This window comes from Eleutherodactylus coqui, chromosome 7 (assembly GCF_035609145.1).
Source record: "Eleutherodactylus coqui strain aEleCoq1 chromosome 7, aEleCoq1.hap1, whole genome shotgun sequence".
NCBI lineage: Eukaryota > Metazoa > Chordata > Amphibia > Anura > Eleutherodactylidae > Eleutherodactylus > Eleutherodactylus coqui.
The window spans coordinates 54442796-54465510 of NC_089843.1; the positions used below are offsets into that span (position 1 = coordinate 54442796).

Below are 22715 nucleotides of genomic sequence, written 5' to 3' on the forward strand. Positions count from 1 at the left end.
TAATTTCAAGCATGGTGTAACCTTTTTTTTTTTTACTTTTGTCTCTTCTACCTAATAATGAAGATGTAAATGTTATGACCTGTACAAGCATATTCCGGGCTTGTCTGAAACACGGTTGCCTACCGTCATCTATCGCCTTCCATACTTGAAACACCTTACATGACCAAAACTGATGCTTCACTGACAATTGGTGCAAATTTTGCCCATATTTGAACCCCACCAAATTTTCATTTCCTTGTAGAAAAGAGGAGCATTGCATTAATTCAGAGCAGATTTTTCCTCTTCCTATGCGGCCAAGTTCTAAGGCTGATCATCATATGAATCCTAAAACGAGGCTTTATATAGCTCTATGGGTAGCTTAGAAAAGCACTCTAGAAGGAATACAAATAGTCCCCTGTTAGTAATAACCCCCTCCACTACCGACAGCAATGAAAAATGCATGACTAAAATCCATGCTGAAGGACTGAGGACAGTTGGGTAATACTTTCTTTAAAACAGTTCAGTACCCTTTGGCAGTATAGCAAGTGCCACTGTTCGCCTTCACAATGGGGGTGGGGGTGGTATCTGGCATAGTAAAACATTTGCCAAGGTACATGTTGTTCAGAAAACAACCAAATGTTTTAAAGAGTTTTGCTTAAAGGCTTCCTTTTCATGTTCTTGTACAGTTACAGCTCAATGCCAGGAGGGTTCTATCAGCTGAATGGATTATTCTGATGCAAAACTGTCTTCTAATGAATGAGGTTTCTTTTCCCTCCCAAAATATTGCATATTCATGTTTTAAAGAAGAAATAGCTTTACATACTATATATTCTATATCTTATATATCACATTTCCTTTTGGGTGCTTCGATCATTCATTCTCCATACTGTCTTTCTTGTGGGGTTTTAACATGTCTATCTCCTCTCTCCTATTTGCGGTTGCATGATACAGAACTCTGAAGTGCATGTACTTGTAAAGGATTTTGATCTTTTACCCATACAGGGAACGAGTTGAAAGAAATGTAATGTTTTATAACCTCAGATATCCCCCTACCCGCCCCAGAACAGAACTGGAGAGCATATGTTGCAATGTGTTTGTTGCCTTCCTGGTAACCTTGGAGGTGCGCAATTCCCCGAACATGCTGTGGTGCTCATTATAATGATAGTAATGACATTTAAATGTATTCCCAGCCAGAGAAAAAAATGGTGATGAGTTTATCCAATTTACATTTTGATGGCAATGAAATGCTTGAAAAATAGAGAAACTTAAACCCCTTCCTGCCCAACCAGACCATGTTAGATGTCTTCATATTTCTCCTTTCTTCCTCTTTTCTCCTTTTTCCTAAATTTTTTTTTGTTGTTTTTCTCCATAAGTTCAACAATTGGCAATAATACGCTCTTTATTTGCTTTATTTAAGCAGGTGTCTCTGGAGTCCAACTCTTCCATGAATTCCAACACCCCGTTGGTGAGAATTACCCACTTGTCCTCCACTGATGGGACAATGTTGGCCAATGTTTCGGAACTTGGATTGCCGGCTGATCCCAAGTGGGAATTATCAAGATCTAGGTGAGTTCCAACTTTTTTGTGGACATTTTTAAAGGTCAAGAAAGCCTTATCAAGTCCAATTGTTCATTTTTATTTTTCTTTGTTCTAGGTTGACACTGGGGAAACCATTGGGTGAAGGATGCTTTGGTCAAGTCGTCATGGCTGAAGCGATCGGTATTGATAAAGACAAACCAAATAAAGCCATAACTGTAGCTGTGAAAATGTTGAAAGGTAAAAAAGTTTTTGTTTTTCTTTTCTATGCTACACGGTTTAAATAACATGTTAGCTTTGCTCAATGGGTTGATACAATTTTTTTCTTGAGGGGTGGGCTTGTTGGTTAAATGGGTTGTATCAAAAAATGCTTTTATCACCTATTCACAAGATGGGTGATAAAGGCCTGATCAGTGGGGGACTCACCACTGAGACCCCCCACTAATCCTGGGAACGGGAGTCCCTCATCATCCTCTTCTGTCACTGCACCTACCTGCAGTGACTTCCAGCGCAGCTACCCGGATCCCTCCTGCTCTGGCGGCCTCTGTAGCAGTCAATGTGCTGCTCATTGTACTTGTGCCTACTTGGCCAATCAGTCTTCAGAGGTGATACAGCCAAGAATGGCACATGACTGCTGAAGCCAATGATTGGCTTAGCAGTCATGTGTACAATGAATGGCATGTAAAGTCTGCAGCTTCTTTCGGGATTAGAGTGGCTCTTGTGCTGGACCAGGATGACCTTTAACAGATGGGTATTCATTTTTTTTTTTTTTTTTCCATGATTCTCTGCCGATTTATATATATTTTTTTCCTTTTTAGTCCCAGAGAACCTCTCTTAACTAAATTTTACATTTGTGTTTTTCCCCACTAGAGGACTTGACCTTCGATCGTTTGATCGCTTACATACTTTTTGACTACTTTACCCTATGTTTTACATTTTAATATTTGCTCTCTTGCTTGCTTTGCAGATGATGCCACTGATAAAGACCTCTCAGATCTGGTTTCTGAAATGGAAATGATGAAGATGATTGGAAAGCATAAAAATATCATCAATCTCCTGGGTGCCTGCACACAAGATGGTAGGTTTCTGTAGATTGTGGCAGGAGGGGGGGTGCGCCAAGTGTGGATTAACCTAAAAAGTATTTTGCACTTCTGTAAGTCTTTTTCCACCTTCAGACAATCTGTTGGGGGTATTTACATGTGAAACATTACCGTGATATCTGCATGAATAAACCACAACTAAATAAGAGGAGATCATGGCCTTTCTCGAAAGGCCACATTGCAGAAACCATGGAGTTGTTAAGTCGACCCAGTCTCATGAAAAGGATGCTCTAGAACTCAGAACTGGAGCAAAAATTTCTTAAAATCAGCAGTTCTGACTGTTTTTGATAGAAAAAAGGACTGAGCCTTTAGTCGGTCAACCTCTCCCTGATGAGGGCCCCTTCCTGTACTACCAGGGTGGCTGCCTGAACTTATTAGTGGCACTTTGCGGTGCTTTTTGATAAATGATGTATAATAAAAAACATCCTGCACTCTCCTATAACATTGGCAATAAATTACCTTATGTGAGCAGCAGCCGCTTCATGATGAGGTACAGGCTTCGGGGAAAAATGTGGCAGAACATAAGTTTCTCTGCCAAAGACCAAGTAATGTTAAAGTGAGTAGAGGATAGTAATGTGCAGAAAATATGTACACCCCATTTTTCCTCCTTCAGGAAATCAAATAATGAGGATCATCTCCTAAACGGGTGATATCTGAGTAGATGGTGGACTCGGTAGTAGTTGTTACTGCTGAGACAATTGCTTCACAGATTGTAAGCGGATTTACAGCAAGCAGGGCCACACTACTTAAAGTCTATAGTGGATTAGATTATTGATGGGATGAGTAATTGGTAATGTTTTTCTCTCTTTTTTTAATAGGTCCTCTTTATGTCTTGGTGGAATATGCATCCAAAGGAAATCTTAGGGAGTATCTAAGGGCTCGCCGTCCTCCTGGGATGGACTATTCATTTGATACCTGTAAGATTCCGGCTGAGCAGCTTACTTTTAAGGATTTAGTCTCCTGCGCTTACCAGGTCGCCCGTGGCATGGAATATCTAGCCTCTCAAAAAGTAGGTTCACTGAAGCTAAATTATTGGTTCCAGCAACAGGTTTACCTTTAGGTTGCGGGGTGAAGATGTTGCATTGAGAAACTTGCCTTCCGGCATCAAAAACACTACCCTACCAAAGGTAATTGGACACCTGAGTAAGAATCAGAAGTAGTATTTATGTCCTTATATTAATACTTAGTGGGGTCTCCTTTGGCTAATGCTAATGACATCGGATACTCTCCGTATCATACTTTCTACTAACGTCTGATACACTTTAACTGGTATTTCCCTCCATTCATCCTGCAAACATCTGACAAGTTCTCTTAAAGTAGATGGATGCTGTTAAGATTTCCTGATTCGACATTCGAGTTCATCCCAAAGATTTTCAGTAGAGTTCCGGTGGGAAACTGTGCAGCCAGTCCAATCATGGAACACCCACATCCTAAAACTAATGTAAAACACGGTTGGATTTGTGAAAAGGCGCATTGTCCTGTTGGAAGTATGGCTGACCATTCCCCGAGTATTACCACATTGTCAGCAGCACATTATTATGTAGACTGTCAAGGTACACCACCGTGTTCATGGCTCTTGTCCCTACAACCAACAGACTGAGACCATGTCATGTAAAACCTCCCCAGACCATAACGGAACCTCCGCTGTCCTTAACTGTTGGCACAACACACTCGGGCAGAAGGCATACCCCAAGCATCCTCCACACCCAGGTATGTCCATCTAATTGAAGATGAGTTCATCACATTCTTCTGTTGCTCAACTGTCCAATGACAACGGTCCTTGCACCATTGTAGACTTCCCATTGCATCTTTTTTGAGAGAACTCACCTAGACATTTACAGGATGAATGAAGGGAAATACCAGCTGAAGTGTATCAGACATTGGTAAAAAGTATGCTGCGGAAAGTGTCCGATGTCATTAGGGCCAAAGGAGACCCACTAAATATTAACGTATGTAAATAAATGCGATTTTTGATTTTTGCTCAGGGGTCCAAGTACTTTCAGTAGGATAGCATATAATGTTGTGTCAATATTCTGACTGATGTTCAACCTTGTACAAAGGATGCCGGTGCAAGGAGTTAGACGACAATTCCAGCTACATCTGTACGTTGTTCTGCATGAAATCAGTTCTTTTTCTTTAAACATTATGTCTCTCTAGGGCATTGATGACTTGTCATCCACACCCCTCTTAGTTAATGAAGGGATCACTCTCACGCCAGCTCTCTCCGCAAACACAAATAACCTGCGATGCTCTGCATGTGCAGCTGAATCATTCTCCTAATAAAAGCGCATGGTACGGTGGGATGTCAGCAGTTCATTCATCTCCGAAACGCTCCCCCGATGATCTTGCTGATAAACAGACCACCACAATAGTCCCATATAGTCAGCACGGTGTCCCTCGCCTGGGCTGATCCCTGCACTATAAGGAGTGGGGGGGTTGTTCCATTATCTCTTTGTCCTCCACCAGAGTACACAGCAGGGACAGAATGAAAGACTGGGACATCTCTTTAGCTTACACATTCTGCCTGTGGCTTTGTATATCTGAACTCCACAGCACCAGATGCTTCAGGCAAAGCTCATTGTGCAGGTTGTCAAAGCTGGATGACTTCTACCATAACCTACAGCGTTGTGAACTTTGCATTTGAAGCAGAGCCCAGGCTTAAGGAAAGGGTTCATATACTTTTTCTTACTCTCTTGTAATCACGAGTCTCTCTGAACACAACTTTTAACTTTTAGAATACACTATGTGAGTTTGAAGAGGTCAGGAAGTGGCTACTCAGTGCTGCTGAACGTTCTACAGATGTAGCAGAGCTGAGCTGTGTCATTTAGCAGACTTAGGGCTGGTAAGGTTATGTCAAAGTGAGACGTATTTTCCGCCATGGGAAAACATCCATGAATCTCATTATAAATTGACATGCTGAGAAATTAGTCAATTTGGACTGTGCATTTTTTTTTTTTCTGCAGCGAGCGGATGAGGTTTCCTTAAATCCTATCCACTTTGCTTCTTTGAAATACTCATGGCGGGAAAATAGGCTACAAAATAAAAATACAATCTTATTTGTATAGCGCCAATTTATTATGCAGCGCTTTCAGTTAACTTATTACCCCCCACCAAGCTCAGTACTCGATTTATTGACCTCAGAAGGATAAGTCAACCTTGAGCTGGCCGACTGAAGCATGTGGGGATTGAGCTCACAACCTTCAGGTCATGAGCGAGAGCTTAGGACTGCATTTCTGATGCCTTAACACTCTGCGCCATGTGAAATGCCCCAAAAAACAAGGGGCCTTATCAACCACTAGAGCTATAGTGTTCCCACGTTATCTGACTCGCCCCCAACCCCTCTTATTGTGGTTCTGACACACCAAGTGTGAGTGCAGGGCCCTCAATCTTTGATAGAGGTAAGGTCATCACCCATCAGACATTTTAGATCATAATATAGATATATATATACCATAAAGGGTTGTTATTGGAATGTCCATTTAAGGAGGGCTGTAACTTACTGATGCTGTAAGTCATGGACCCTTAGGATGCCGGTCTCTGTTAGTTTACATAGGACTGCAGGTAATCTTAACTTGGTGAGTTATCAAGATGACTTGTCAATGCAAATGAAGTGTCAGCTCTGCCTTGTATGTTTCTATACGTTCCTCCATATGGATCTAGCATGTACATAAAACCCATATGGATGTATCCAGTGTCTGTGGATAAGAGTAGATGAACAAATGCACTTTCTGCGCTACAGAAGTCCTTTGTGTTTTATTGCTAAATTGTGCCCTCTAGAGGTTAAAAAAATTCCGTTTCATGGTTTTCCCTGTTGGCTGTTTTTTGGTTGCTTCTCTGCTCCATCTGATGCTCTAAATCTGCTGTGCTTATCCTGCAGCTCCCCAGCTGTTGGGGCACGATAACTTTCCATACAGTCTAGGCCATGTTCACATGGGGGCGGAGGCGGATTTTCCATATGGACCCTTCGTATGAAAAATCGCGGCATTTACAGTAGAAGAAAAGTGAATGAGATTTTAAAAACGCTGACTCTGTACAAAAAATCTGCACAAATGTCCAACCTGTCAATAATGTCCAGCCTATCAATTATATTTTTACCCTTTGGGAATCCACCTCTTCTCATTGAGGGGGTGAATTTCGCACCAAAATCAGTGTTAAAATCTGTACGAAATGTGTGCGGGTTTTGATGCAGACTTCCGGCTGTGGATATTTCACATCAAATCCGCTCCGTGTGAACATGCTCTTGGGGTGGTGCGTTCACACATCGCTGATCTGTTGCAGATTTTGGTGCAAATTTTGATGTAGATCTGCAGCAGATTTCATCCCTTCAATTGAATTCAACTGAAAGGGTAAAATCTGCCGCAGGTCTGCACTAAAATCTGCGACAAAATCCACAATGAATCAGCGATGCGTGTATGCACCCTTAATGATAATTTCACACAGGAGCGAGTGCAATAGGAGGCCGCGAAACTTGGCTCCTTATTGCGCTTGCCAACGTGCGATATCCCTGCAGTTGTTTTTGTGTTGAGGACTCCCAAGTGTTTCCCATTGATTGCAATGGGAAACCTCACACTCGTGTGCACATTGCATACATTCATCCAGTTGGATTCCATTTTCCTGCTTGCGTTCGTCTTTCGGTTGTTGGCTGCACTTACGCTGAACGATTAGCGTTCATTTTTACTCATTTTGAGCGTTTTTTTTTGTTTGTTTGTTTTGTTTTTTTTTGAGTGATCGTTCTTTGTAATAGGACTTTTATTCTCAAATGCCCTTTGACCTTGTCTAAATGAGCTTGTTCACTCCGACTCTGTACCCGTGACGTTACTTCCCAACATCATGGGTACTGTCCACTTCCTTGAGGTGTCATGGTTTGATAGGGAAGATTTATGACCTGTCTGACACCAGAACCATTTTTGTTGCCCATAGCAGCCAGCTTGGCTCTCGTTCCTCATAGTGCTGAGGTAAAGTGAAAGCTGCGCTGTGATTGGTTGCTATGGGCAACAAAGGTAGTTTTTCATAAATCTGCTACATAATCTTCGTTCAGGTTACTTTTCATAGGGAACCAGACAAAAATGATAACATTATTGAGGATTATTTGGATTTCGTCACAAGCGAATTGCCCTGTATAAAGATATTCACTTAAAAGAAAGAGAACAGATGTCTGTGCCAGAGTTTTCTTATACTGAACTATAACTCTCAGCATTCCCTAACCGCTTCCAGCTGGGGAAGAACTGGGTCATGATGGGATGAAACATTAATCATGAAATATGGACGTTCTCCAACTACTAACCTGATTCCTATGTTCAGCTGCTGCGGTTTCAGCCTTTAGGTGGCCGACTGTATTACAGGGTGGGCCAGAACCACACTGTCTTTGTTCCCCATAGCAACCAATCACAGCGCAGCTTTCATTTTACCTCAGCAGTATAGGAAATGAAAGCTGCATTGTGATTGGTTGCTATGGGCAGCAAGGACAGATTCTTATAGACCGATTTCATAAGCGTGTGGGGCCGGCCTACTTTTCCGTGGCCCACCCTGTACTATAAAAGGGAGTACATACTCTTGAAACACTTCAAAAGTAAAAAATGAAGCGCCCTTTCATGTATTCGTGAAGTATCTTACAGTTTTGCATATGCAACTGCTAATCGGACCTATGTGTCTCCATGATTTATACTGCAAACAATCCTTTAGAGCGATTCGCCATTCATGTTTTAAGGTTCTTTTACTTGGGCCAGTTATCGGACCCGAATGTTACTACAAACACTCGTTTGCCTGGCATTTGGGCTGTACAAAAAGATGAATGATCACCGGTGAACGAGCAGACGCTCAGCTGATCAAGTCATTAAGACAAATGTGAGAGCGCACAAGGTTTCGGGCTTGGGGTTTCCCCGTTTCTACTGAGGTACCGGACACTCAAGTTGGAGGTGTTCTGATTTACTCCAGCTCTGAGACCAGGAGTGCAGACTCAGTACTTCTAGGGTCACCATGGTGCCACTATCTACGTACTCGAGTAGGGACAACCGCAAGGACTTGTGTCCCGGTTCAGGAGAGGGCTATGTTTGGAAATGCGTTCAATCGGTAGTGTTGGCACGGAGGCTCCGAAGATATGTCTCAAAGGGAGCCAACATAGATGCTCGAAAACATTAATTAACAAGAGCACAAACCATTTAGCAGTTCTATAACTTCCGTTTCCTGGGGAAGATAAACAGTCTCTGGCTACTTGTTGGGTATTGTAAATCCAATAGTCTCTACCTGTTTTGGAGCCAAATAAGTAAACTAACAAGTTTGAATAATCCACGTTGGCGGAGTGTGCCTCTCTCGTTATTCAGGATTAAGCAAAGTCCTCTCTCAACCTCCGGGGTTGAAACAAAGTCCTCTTCTCTGTACCTATGGTCCTAATCCAGAGGAAGAAAGGGAAATGAGGAGGTAGAAGGCTCTGAGGCTTGTCTTGAGCAATGTTTCTTCCATCAGAGGAGTCAGTACCCGTAGGGTGGTGGTTTCTTCCATGCAGACGTGTCTAGGAGATTATCTCCAGCTCCTCACTCCACAGCGTAGCTGCTTGCTCTACTTCCTGACGCTTTCCCACTCAGACTAGCACCACGTCCTTGCCCCCTCTTAAAAGCCACAATAAATAAATTATATAGAGCCTCATGTGGCGCAGAGTGCTAAGGCAGCAGAAATGGGAGTTCAATCCCCGCTTGGTTCAGGTAGCCAGCTCAAGGTTGACTCGTTGACTCTGCCTTCCATCCTTCCGAGGTCGATATAATAGGTACCCAGCTTGGTGGGGAGTAATTAATAAATTATTTGAAAGTGCTGCGGAATAAGTTGGCGCTATAAAAATAAGGTTTATTTAATTTTTATTTTGCAATGATCTGCCCTTACGAAACAACTAGTGAACTAGGTCCTTTTACAAGTAATCTTCATACTTCCAAGGAAGGGGCTGATGGAGTGGACTACAGGATTAGGCTACATGGGGCTTCTTTGTAGCCTGTAACCATAGAGACACATAACTCTGTAAAGGAGCTGCATACAGAAAATGGTAGAATATTTTTAAACCAAAGTTGCTTTATTTTTTTTCATGCTTTATATTCTACATGTTTATTTAAATTGCGTTTATAATAATTTTGCCACAGAATTTTGAAGTATTGCTCCATTTTCTTGGCAGTGCATTCACCGAGACCTCGCAGCCAGGAATGTGCTCGTTACCGATGATAATGTGATGAAAATTGCAGATTTTGGCTTAGCCAGAGACATTCACAATATAGACTACTACAAGAAGACCACAAATGTGAGTTGCAAGATATACTTTCATTGACCCAATGAGTTTGTATGTATCTGAGCACCAGTGATATGGACATTAGATTGTAAGCTCTATAGGTCAGATACATTAATTGAATGTATAGTCATTGCTACAGTATCCTTTTGCAAGAAAGCCGAGTGACTTTCTATATGGCGGCCATTAAAGCTCACATAGCTTTCCTAGACTCCTGATTAGCAAGTCTGCCCAGCCACCGGTGTCACAGGGGTATGCTACCACATAACTGGGAAGATTAACCTTTTGGATCGCTTGGTGACCACCTAGGGCGTAACTTGAAGCTCCTGGGCCCCAATGCAAAACCTGTAACAGGGCCCCCAACTAGTACTGGGCTCCCTATATGGAGAAGAGAGACCTTAAGGGCCCAGGTGCACCCCCATCCTCTGCATCCCCTATAGTTACACCCCTGGTGACCACCACTGAGTGAACTTTATTGGCAGTCTTGCTGGTTGTCGTCCATATTTTCCAGTAGCCGATAAAATAGAATTGTTAACCCTTTGAGAGGGACTACTTATTTTGCAGGTGATCACATAATGCGTTGACTAGACCTCTAGCGTAAAGCAATAATATTGATAGCGTTTTCGAATAGGCTGACCGGAGACGTCATGGATAATCATTGTAGAGGATGTTATGAGGTCTCTTGCTTTATTTCCAGTGTACGCTTTAGCCGGGACACAGCTGTAGTCAGCAGTCACCAGTAAAGGGTTTAGATAGGGGATTAGGAGGGAAGATAGGATGGTGCCAGGGTGGCTGCTCCAATGTGCTGATGGTACAGTCTGTTTTTTTGTCTTTCCAATTACAGGGTCGGCTGCCTGTGAAATGGATGGCTCCGGAAGCATTGTTTGACCGCGTCTACACTCACCAGAGCGATGTGTAAGGATTAACATTCCCTCTCATGAAGTGCTGTTGTCTCGTCATATAAGCACATTGCGATGGAAACAAAGCTGATGTCATGTTTATAAGAAACAATGGTTTACCACATAGCACCGCTATATAGCGTGAAGGCAGATAAAAACTAGGAATACATCACATAGTATCACGGGTTGTAAGACTGGAGGAAAGACACACATCCATCCAGTTCAGGCTAGTATCCTGCAATGTGTATCCAGAGGAAGGTAAACACCCCATGAGGTAGACGCCAATTTTCATCGTGGAAATTTTTCCTTCCCGACCCCAAATCCCTGGATCAATGACCTATGTCCAGTAGTCTAGTGACTATAACCTGTAAGATTACACTTCAGGCCCCTCTTGAACTCTTGTAGTTGGTTCGCCATCGCCACATCTTTAGGCACCACGGCCATGCATGTGGGACCAGCACACCATTCAATCTCTTTTTCGCTCTGAAGGGTGCAGTGAGGAGGAGAGGGGGACACGGAACCTCCCATTGTCAGGATTGGTGTTGGTTTCCCCACTGATCAGACCTTTATCACCTATCCCATGAATAGGTGATAAGTCAATTGTGGTACAACACCTTTAGGTTTACTGTCAACTAAAATCCCCCAGGCCTTTTCCAAGTCCATTTTATCCAGTGGTTTCCCATTTAGTGTGTAATGGTGACCTGTATCTTCCCTTCCCATGTGCATAACCTTACATTTATCAGTGTTAGGCCTACTGCACATGGCATGCACGGAGTCCGCGTGGGGAATCCCACACGAAATACGGCCATGACCACGGCGGGTGACCCTGCATACCTGTGTGTGCAGGCGGCGGTGTCCTTGCCGATCCTCTCTTCTTCCGGCTTCTCTGTACTTCGGATGGTCCGCATGGCTCGCTGTCGGACATGCGCAGTACAGATTTTGCATTTTAAACTCCTGTTTTTCTCGTGGAATCCACGGTCTGTCCGCAATATCAATCGGGACAGGCCATGGGTCAGACGGCCTCCATAGAAGTCAATGGAAGACATCCATGCAGTAACCGCAGGAAAATGAAACCTGCTGTTTTTTTTTTTTCTTTCATCCGCGAGCGGAAACGATAACGAGACTTTTTTGCATTGCATGCCATGGAGGGTTATTGCTGTGGAATCCGGAGGCGGACACCCGCTCTGGTGGACCCCGCAGCTAAAATCAGCCCGTGTGCTTTAGGCCTTAAACACTGCATTACATATCTTGCACTCATCCTGAGTTATAGCTTGTAATATATTTCAGAGCTGTATTCACAATTCTGCAGGATGCTAAAATCTCCCTGCATTCCTTGCTACTTGCACTTCAGTGTCTGCCCAGAGATTTTGGATGGTCCTACAATGCCACTAAACTGTTAGAGGGGGTGTCTGTCAACAAACTGTTGTCAGACTCTGGTAACAGCCGGTGGAGTTGAGTACAGCTCTGCAGCAATAACTGACTGAACCTGTTAATTTATTGCCATGGGCCGCATAATATAGCTGCAAGTATTTCTTGCAGATGACATCCACTACATTTTCTGTGTATCCATGGCAACCTAACGGGATGTCTGTCAAGTTTGTGATAAAGAAGGAATTTTATCTACAACATTTCACAATTAAAGGCATATTCCAGCAAAACTCAAACGAGCAAGCTTTGCCTGGTATAATGGAGCTTCTCCTCCTCTGCGCTTGCCCAATCTGGGATATCCGGGCCCAGCACACAGTGCAGACCTTAGTGGACCAAGTACTGCGGTCTCTTGTATTCTGTGTAGTTCATAACTGCAGAAAAATCAGGCCAAATACACATAAGCGATGTTTTCCCGCATGGCACCGCGATGCTATATGGGAAACAAATCGCGGCACGTTCTATCTGGCTGCGTGCTCTCGCATCGCAGCCCCATTGCTTTCAACGGGTCCGGCGCAGCAGCGCCAGCCCCATTGAAAGCAATGGAAGAACTCTGTGATCTTCTGCCGCAGCTGTAATAGCTGCGCCGGAGGATCCCTGCGGTGATGCCAGGCTGTTTTCACATAAAAATGCCTTGCATTCTTGAGGTTTCACATGGATGGCGAGCGCGATAGGGGGGTGGGATTCACGGCCCATATCGTGCTCGCCCGTGTGAAGTTGGCCTTAGCCATAGAAAAAGTAGCAGACTTGTAAAAAGATGGTGCGCACACTCATGACTCGAAATCTTTATTACAATTATTGCCCCCTCCCCTAACACGATCCCGTAGTACCCATGAAGGGCTACAGGGCTAGCATGTCAGCGGGAGCCTAGTGATCGCTGTCATGCGTGGATGCCTGTGGCAGGGCTTGTAAGGCAACATTAAATCTCACTATATACTGCCATACTGAAGTGATCAAATGCCTTATGGGGACTAAATTAAAATGCTGAAAAAGTTTTGAAATGGTAAACAAAAGAAAATCCTAATAGCCCTCATACAGCTATGTTGATGGAAAAATAAAGTTATGCCCCTTGGAATGTGGGGGCGAAAAGTATGAAAAGAAATGTAAAATCTCTGGACTTGAAGGAGTTAAACAACTGGATTTATTATTTGGTACCATATCCTATAGCACTTATAATTAGGTTTATTAAATGGGCCCCACAGTACCTACTTACACTTGTATTTTGTATCTGGGATGATTTAGTGAATCCTGCACTGAGCAGGGGGTTAAACCCGATGACCCCGGAGGTCCCTTCCAACTCTACCATTCTTAAAAAAACAAAAAAAAAGTTGCAAATTTTTGCACAAAATGGGTATTGGTGCAAAAATGTGATACTTTACTTCCTGCTACAGCCCACCACTTTTTCAAAAAGTTGACAGTGCTTGTTAGGAGGGGATGTGGCCGCTCTGGATCGACAGATTTATGTATAATTTACGAGTAAATTATACCAGAAATGTTCGCCAGGTTGGACCTGGCGACCATTTCTGAGAAGGCGCACAGAACTGCCAGGATGTGCTAAACACATTTAAGTGCGCCAAGGGAAATTGTACTAAGCCTGACGTTGAAAATGCCAGGCTTATTAAATTTCCCCCTGTATGTTTGGGGGGGGGGGGGGGGTTTGGACCGTGTTTGACAAATTGCTCTATAGAGGGAGTTACTAGCACTATTGTATCATCCAACAAGAGGCCTGCCCATATAATAAATCATGCTGTGTGTCCAAATTCAAGAGTAACCTTTTATTTCTGCGTGAAAGAGGCGTGATGGTCAGAATAATGCACAGGGTGGCGGTTATATACAGAGGTGAAAACCATTAATCTGCTATTACATAGTTGTCAGCAGTCGGGGCTCTCTAGTATGATGTATTCCAGAGGTGTCTTCTCTCTAATTACATAACATCCGCTCTCATACCAGTAGTTAGAAGCAGCGGGTCGGTATCTCTTTGCTCCGTTTATGCCCTGCAGCGCTGTATTCCAGCATGGCCAGTTTGTGCATGAATAATTTGATTTGTTCCATTCATCGGCCCCAGTGGAGATCTTCACAAAAGAGTTGGGGGGAGGGTAATGGACGAGCTGTCATTGGTGTGATTAAATGCTCGTTTTAGTTTTAGACGTGGTGCCCGGCATTTCTTTCTTTTTTTGCAAATGAGCAGGATCAGCAGAGAGATCTCCAACTAAACAAGTAAAATGGCCTGGGCAATTAGTTCTACTAGTGTTAGCTGTGCATGGCTGCACATGAATGCCCTACACCCTTCTACCCAACAATGAATTCTGCTGGAGAAACCCTTGTGAATATTAATTTTTTTGTACACTTTCTTTTCCCCAGATGGTCATTCGGAGTGCTTCTATGGGAGATTTTTACATTGGGGGGTTCTCCATACCCTGGGATCCCAGTAGAGGAACTGTTTAAGCTCTTAAAAGAAGGTCATCGAATGGACAAGCCAGCCAATTGCACGCATGAGCTGTAAGTGCCCGGACTGATGTCTTCATCCACTGTATGACTTTTTAGCCTATGTGTAATGCTCTAGTTTTATGGAACCAATGTTATCATGTAACATAGTAACATAGTTCGTAAGGCTGAATGAAGACAATGTCCATCTAGTCCAGCCTGTCTACCCTCCTGTGTTGATCCAGAGGAAGGCCAAAAACCCCAAGAGCAGAAGCCAATTAGCCCTTTTGGGGAAAAAATTCCTTTCCGACTCCCTAATGGCAATCAGACTAATCCCTGGATCAACCCCTAATAGTTCCTACCTGCCTGTAAACCCGGATTATGTAGCATAAGGCAGCCCATCTGCCTGCTTTGTGGCCCCTGTAGAGAGAAGGCTCTTTCAAAGTTGGTTTCGTCCAAATTTAATCATTGACGAGAACCTGAATAAGGAGGTTTTGCACAAGAAAAAGAGTAGTGTGATGATTGTGTCAAGCAGCTTCTAAAAGGGGTCTAATTATTATCTTTTCAATGGGGCCTCTTGTCTTCTATGTAAAACATTTTTGGTACAATGTAATGAGATTAATTCACAGGTAGCTGTTCTGGATGTATATAGTTGCCATAGTGGTAGTTTGCATTAGCAACTACAGTGAAAGTAACGACTAGAGATGAGCGAGCGTGCCTGTTTAAGAGATCTCTCTCCCTGATGCCCCACATGCTGCTCCGGCGAGTACACAGTTACTCGAAAAGACTGCTACTCGCTCAGGTAGCAGCCTTAAACGAGCACGCTCGTTCATCTCTCGTAACGACCACAAAGATCTCCTCCCTTTAGTGTTGACTTAAGTAATGGTCCTTGTACATAGCTCAGTTTGAACAGGATGACGAAGACTGAACAACAAGATCGGTTCTCGTGTAAATGGCCTCTACACAGGTTGATGCAGTCTGTATGAGAGATGTGCGATCATTAAAACGACCCTCTGAGGGCTGGACAAACAGATACAAAAAAGGGATATAACCAAGGGCATATAAACCACAGAGGCTGACCATGCAGCTGCTATGGGGCACTTGAAGAGAGGGAGCCGCAGCTCTGATTGCATCATCTCTTTTGCTACTAGGTAGTGATAACGTGTGCCGGACCTTCCTCCCAAAAAGTAAACTGCCTTGTTAGCAAACAAGTAGTGGGACAAATTGTCACAAGGCTCATTTTAAAGGCCATGGAATGGGAGACAAGCACAACATCCTTCTGTCCTGGATGGCAAAATTGGACACCAAAATGGAGGGCCCATTTAAAGTTTTTGCTATGCGGCCCCATCTATTCTATGTATGCCACTGGCTGTGACTTCCATTGACCACCTGATCTACATTATGTGATTAGTATGCATCACTAGTCTAAGACACTACATGCTGCTCTAACTGGCCCATCCAAAGCTGCATGTAGTGTCTTAAATACGCATCATTATCCATACAAGGGGTGCATCAAGTAGTCAGAGAAGCAGCGTGGCCATTTTTGTTTGTCCAGGACCGAATGGTCACTTTTTATTATGATTAGTTTTCCCCTGCGTACTTTAATCATTGTTGGTAGCACATCCCCTGCTGGCATAGGGGGATGTACTGCCAACAATAATGATTTTTGATGATGCATAACATATGCCATCACCCAGCAAACTAATGTGACAGTGCTCAATTGAAGCACCAACCCAAAAGACAAATGGAGTAAAGACCATCTCAACAGTTCGAGGTTTCTACTAGCATTCCATTGGTGAATGGACTTCATCAATCTGCATCATGACTGATCAATGGTTTTGTAGATAATCTTTGTTCTCTTCTTCTCAGGTACATGATCATGAGAGAGTGCTGGCACGCTGTCCCATCACAAAGACCAACATTCAAGCAGCTTGTTGAAGACTTAGACCGGGCTCTTACTGTCACATCTACTGATGTAAGTCATTTCATGCCGAATATCTATAGTGTTCATAGAAGCCTTCCTACAGCAGGAACACAATTAGTAATCTCAACTATCCAACCATAGGGTTTTCTCTCTTCTGGGGGAGGCTTATTTTCATATTTTTGGGGCAATGCCTCATGGAGGAAAAAAACTAAGTCTCCATACCAGCTGAATCTTTTCAGTGACCATCAGGATCACAAAATATATGCAATCTTCAGCTGAGTAGCACTGTGTTGTTGGAACTCGTAAACAATAGTTTTTAAATTCCCAGACTACAGTAAATTTTTGGAAGCCGCTGTTTCATTGCTACAGCCTGCCATTCATTACAGCAGACTTTCCTCATGACTATCTTTGGTGTAGATGTCTAGACGGTGGTGCTCTTCGACATTTCCATTTTGGAAGGAATCTTTAAAAGGGTTGTGTGCTCTGCACAATCTCTTCTTGTTAGAACGGTCTTTCGACAGGGTGTCCCGGGATCACCACTAAACGGCAGTAATCTGTGGAGAACACGGCGCAACAAGTGATAGGTTTCCTTGCAATGACACCACAGGAGAAATGAAGCATTTTACAGTTCCTGTTGAAACTAATAGACTATCTGTGTAATGCAGATACATGCTAGGTCCTCCTGATCAAGAGACACTTTTTGTAGCCCAGACTAACAGATGGCTGTTTAATACAAGACCCACAACTATTAAAGGGGTTCTCTGGGACATTAAAGTGAAACGGGCATGAAACGAAATAAAATTGATTACTCACCTATGCCGGCAGCTCCTCGTCCAGTGCTGCAGGCCTAGTGCCCACTGCATAGAAGCCAGATCCTTCTATAATCGCTGAAGCCTGTGAGTGGCTGAGCGGTCACGTGCATATCAAAAGGCAAATAACTGCCCGCTGCTTCTTCTGGGCTCTGCGCGGTGGGCATCAGGCTGCAGCCCAGGGCGGGGAGCTGCCGAGATAGGGGGGTGTTCAATTTTAGTTCATTTCAAGCCCATTTAACTTTTTCCCAAAAACTGTCAATAATTCCTTGTCGGGAACAGCACACTACTGTATAGTGTATGTAAATAGCAGTGATCCTACTACTTGCATTACTGTCACAACATCTCTAGCTCCATTGCTCTCTGTAAAAAAAAATTCTACAGTTTGTGCAAAGGTATGCTGCAGGCCCCCATCATAGAATTTCCCCAGCCTTGAGTTACACAAAGACCCTCTGTGCACTGACTGGGACACCTTGTTTCCTTACTCGTAATTGAAGCAATTTGTGCAAATGAATGACGTGACTGCACTGTGCACCACTCTGTCAGAATGATTAGCTCTTATTGATCACTCGGCTATTAATGCTTCGGAAAACTAACTCCTCGGTGATGTGTGATTTTTCTTACAATGTGTAGGAGGAACTGAGAAAGTTAAAGGATAGCACTTGTAATTAAATAGTAAAAATATAGTTTTTATTTTATTTAGTATTTTTAGCATTCTAATTTTATATTTTTTATTTAGTAGTTTTGTACTTTTCTCACTCTCTCTCTTACCCTTCCCTTCTCTCTCACTCTTCCTCTCTTACCCTTTCCTCCTCTCTCACTCTTCCTCTTACCCTTTCCTCCTCTCTCACTCTTCCTCTCACCCTTTCCTCCTCTCTCACTCTTCCTCTCTTACCCTTTCCTCCTCTCTCACTCTTCCTCTCTTACCCTTTCCTCCTCTCTCACTCTTCCTCTCTTACCCTTTCCTCCTCTCTCACTCTTCCTCTCTTACCCTTTCCTCCTCTCTCACTCTTCCTCTCTTACCCTTTCCTCCTCTCTCACTCTTCCTCTCTTACCCTTTCCTCCTCTCTCACTCTTCCTCTCTTACCCTTTCCTCCTCTCTCACTCTTCCTCTCTTACCCTTTCCTCCTCTCTCACTCTTCCTCTCTTACCCTTTCCTCCTCTCTCACTCTTCCTCTCTTACCCTTTCCTCCTCTCTCACTCTTCCTCTCTTACCCTTTCCTCCTCTCTCACTCTTCCTCTCTTACCCTTTCCTCCTCTCTCACTCTTCCTCTCTTACCCTTTCCTCCTCTCTCACTCTTCCTCTCTTACCCTTTCCTCCTCTCTCACTCTTCCTCTCTTACCCTTTCCTCCTCTCTCACTCTTCCTCTCTTACCCTTTCCTCCTCTCTTACCCTTCCTCTCTTACCCTTTCCTCCTCTCTCACCCTTCCTCCTCTCTCACCCTTCCTCTCTTACCCTTTCCTCCTCTCTCACTCTTCCTCTCTTACCCTTTCCTCCTCTCTCACTCTTCCTCTCTTACCCTTTCCTCCTCTCTCACTCTTCCTCTCTTACCCTTTCCTCCTCTCTCACTCTTCCTCTCTTACCCTTTCCTCCTCTCTCACTCTTCCTCTCTTACCCTTTCCTCCTCTCTCACTCTTCCTCTCTTACCCTTCCTCTCTTACCCTTTCCTCCTCTCTCACTCTTCCTCTCTTACCCTTTCCTCCTCTCTCACTCTTCCTCTCTTACCCTTTCCTCCTCTCTCACCCTTCCTCTCTTACCCTTTCCTCCTCTCTCACTCTTCCTCTCTTACCCTTTCCTCCTCTCTCACTCTTCCTCTCTTACCCTTTCCTCCTCTCTCACTCTTCCTCTCTTACCCTTTCCTCCTCTCTCACTCTTCCTCTCTCACTCTTCCTCTCTCACTCTTCCTCTCTCACTCTTCCTCTCTCACTCTTCCTCTCTCACTCTTCCTCTCTCACTCTTCCTCTCTCACTCTTCCTCTCTCACTCTTCCTCTCTCACTCTTCCTCTCTTACCCTTCCTCTCTTACCCTTTCCTCCTCTCACTCTTCCTCTCTTACCCTTTCCTCCTCTCTCACTCTTCCTCTCTTACCCTTTCCTCCTCTCTCACTCTTCCTCTCTTACCCTTTCCTCCTCTCTCACTCTTCCTCTCTCTCTCTTCCTCTCTTACCCTTTCCTCCTCTCTCTCGTCCTCTCTCACTCTTCCTCTATTACCCTTTCCTCCTCTCTCACTCTTCCTCTATTACCCTTTCCTCCTCTCTCACTCTTCCTCTCTTACCCTTTCCTCCTCTCTCACCCTTCCTCTCTTACCCTTTCCTCCTCTCTCACCCTTCCTCTCTTACCCTTTCCTCCTCTCTCACTCTTCCTCTCTTACCCTTTCCTCCTCTCTCACTCTTCCTCTCTCACTCTTCCTCTCTCACTCTTCCTCTCTCACTCTTCCTCTCTCACTCTTCCTCTCTCACTCTTCCTCTCTCACTCTTCCTCTCTCACTCTTCCTCTCTCACTCTTCCTCTCTCACTCTTCCTCTCTCACTCTTCCTCTCTCACTCTTCCTCTCTCACTCTTCCTCTCTCACTCTTCCTCTCTCACTCTTCCTCTCTCACTCTTCCTCTCTCACTCTTCCTCTCTTACCCTTTCCTCCTCTCTCACTCTTCCTCTCTTACCCTTTCCTCCTCTCTCACTCTTCCTCTCTTACCCTTTCCTCCTCTCTCACTCTTCCTCTCTCTCTCTTCCTCTCTTACCCTTTCCTCCTCTCTCTCTTCCTCTCTTACCCTTTCCTCCTCTCTCTCTTCCTCTCTTACCCTTTCCTCCTCTCTCTCTTCCTCTCTTACCCTTTCCTCCTCTCTCACTCTTCCTCTCTCACTCTTCCTCTCTTACCCTTTCCTCCTCTCTCACTCTTCCTCTCTTACCCTTTCCTCCTCTCTCACTCTTCCTCTCTTACCCTTTCCTCCTCTCTCACTCTTCCTCTCTTACCCTTTCCTCCTCTCTCACTCTTCCTCTCTTACCCTTTCCTCCTCTCTCACTCTTCCTCTCTTACCCTTTCCTCCTCTCTCACTCTTCCTCTCTTACCCTTTCCTCCTCTCTCACTCTTCCTCTCTTACCCTTCCTCTCTTACCCTTTCCTCCTCTCTCACCCTTCCTCTCTTACCCTTTCCTCCTCTCTCACTCTTCCTCTCTTACCCTTTCCTCCTCTCTCACTCTTCCTCTCTTACCCTTTCCTCCTCTCTCACTCTTCCTCTCTTACCCTTTCCTCCTCTCTCACTCTTCCTCTCTCACTCTTCCTCTCTCACTCTTCCTCTCTCACTCTTCCTCTCTCACTCTTCCTCTCTCACTCTTCCTCTCTCACTCTTCCTCTCTCACTCTTCCTCTCTTACCCTTCCTCTCTTACCCTTTCCTCCTCTCACTCTTCCTCTCTTACCCTTTCCTCCTCTCTCACTCTTCCTCTCTTACCCTTTCCTCCTCTCTCACTCTTCCTCTCTTACCCTTTCCTCCTCTCTCACTCTTCCTCTCTTACCCTTTCCTCCTCTCTCACTCTTCCTCTCTTACCCTTTCCTCCTCTCTCACTCTTCCTCTCTCACTCTTCCTCTCTCTCTCTTCCTCTCTTACCCTTTCCTCCTCTCTCACTCTTCCTCTCTTACCCTTTCCTCCTCTCTCACTCTTCCTCTCTTACCCTTTCCTCCTCTCTCACTCTTCCTCTCTTACCCTTCCTCTCTTACCCTTTCCTCCTCTCTCACCCTTCCTCTCTTACCCTTTCCTCCTCTCTCACTCTTCCTCTCTTACCCTTTCCTCCTCTCTCACTCTTCCTCTCTTACCCTTTCCTCCTCTCTCACTCTTCCTCTCTTACCCTTTCCTCCTCTCTCACTCTTCCTCTCTTACCCTTTCCTCCTCTCTCACTCTTCCTCTCTCACTCTTCCTCTCTCACTCTTCCTCTCTCACTCTTCCTCTCTCACTCTTCCTCTCTCACTCTTCCTCTCTTACCCTTCCTCTCTTACCCTTTCCTCCTCTCACTCTTCCTCTCTTACCCTTTCCTCCTCTCTCACTCTTCCTCTCTTACCCTTTCCTCCTCTCTCTCTTCCTCTCTTACCCTTTCCTCCTCTCTCACTCTTCCTCTCTCACTCTTCCTCTCTCACTCTTCCTCTCTCACTCTTCCTCTCTCACTCTTCCTCTCTCACTCTTCCTCTCTCACTCTTCCTCTCTCACTCTTCCTCTCTCACTCTTCCTCTCTCACTCTTCCTCTCTTACCCTTCCTCTCTTACCCTTTCCTCCTCTCACTCTTCCTCTCTTACCCTTTCCTCCTCTCTCACTCTTCCTCTCTTACCCTTTCCTCCTCTCTCACTCTTCCTCTCTTACCCTTTCCTCCTCTCTCACTCTTCCTCTCTTACCCTTTCCTCCTCTCTCACTCTTCCTCTCTCACTCTTCCTCTCTCTCTCTTCCTCTCTTACCCTTTCCTCCTCTCTCTCGTCCTCTCTTACCCTTTCCTCCTCTCTCTCGTCCTCTCTTACCCTTTCCTCCTCTCTCACTCTTCCTCTCTTACCCTTTCCTCCTCTCTCACTCTTCCTCTCTCACTCTTCCTCTATTACCCTTTCCTCCTCTCTCACTCTTCCTCTATTACCCTTTCCTCCTCTCTCACTCTTCCTCTCTTACCCTTTCCTCCTCTCTCACCCTTCCTCTCTTACCCTTTCCTCCTCTCTCACTCTTCCTCTCTTACCCTTTCCTCCTCTCTCACTCTTCCTCTCTCACTCTTCCTCTCTCACTCTTCCTCTCTCACTCTTCCTCTCTCACTCTTCCTCTCTTACCCTTTCCTCCTCTCTCACTCTTCCTCTCTTACCCTTTCCTCCTCTCTCACTCTTCCTCTCTCACTCTTCCTCTCTTACCCTTTCCTCCTCTCTCACTCTTCCTCTCTTACCCTTTCCTCCTCTCTCACTCTTCCTCTCTTACCCTTTCCTCCTCTCTCACTCTTCCTCTCTCACTCTTCCTCTCTTACCCTTTCCTCCTCTCTCACTCTTCCTCTCTTACCCTTTCCTCCTCTCTCACTCTTCCTCTCTTACCCTTTCCTCCTCTCTCACTCTTCCTCTCTCACTCTTCCTCTCTTACCCTTTCCTCCTCTCTCACTCTTCCTCTCTTACCCTTTCCTCCTCTCTCACTCTTCCTCTCTTACCCTTTCCTCCTCTCTCACTCTTCCTCTCTTACCCTTTCCTCCTCTCTCACTCTTCCTCTCTTACCCTTTCCTCCTCTCTCACTCTTCCTCCTCTCTCTCTTCCTCTCTTACCCTTTCCTCCTCTCTCTCTTCCTCTCTTACCCTTTCCTCCTCTCTCTCTTCCTCTCTTACCCTTTCCTCCTCTCTCACTCTTCCTCTCTCAC

At 44.7% G+C, this 22715-nt stretch overlaps 1 protein-coding gene across 4 annotated transcripts in view; it reads left to right on the forward strand.

Moving 5' to 3' along the window:
- The window catches only part of FGFR3 (fibroblast growth factor receptor 3), a 101679-nt gene that overhangs the window by 74259 nt on the left and 4705 nt on the right, over positions 1-22715 (forward strand). For 2 of the 4 annotated variants that reach the window (XM_066573021.1, XM_066573023.1), the window contains exons 10-17: positions 1397-1545; positions 1634-1755; positions 2483-2593; positions 3434-3624; positions 9772-9894; positions 10724-10794; positions 14565-14702; positions 16497-16602. In XM_066573021.1, coding sequence (XP_066429118.1) covers positions 1397-1545; positions 1634-1755; positions 2483-2593; positions 3434-3624; positions 9772-9894; positions 10724-10794; positions 14565-14702; positions 16497-16602 — 1011 coding nt within the window. The remainder of the gene's footprint in view (positions 1-1396; positions 1546-1633; positions 1756-2482; positions 2594-3433; positions 3625-9771; positions 9895-10723; positions 10795-14564; positions 14703-16496; positions 16603-22715) is intronic. The other 2 variants (XM_066573022.1, XM_066573024.1) reach the window with 1 other exon arrangement.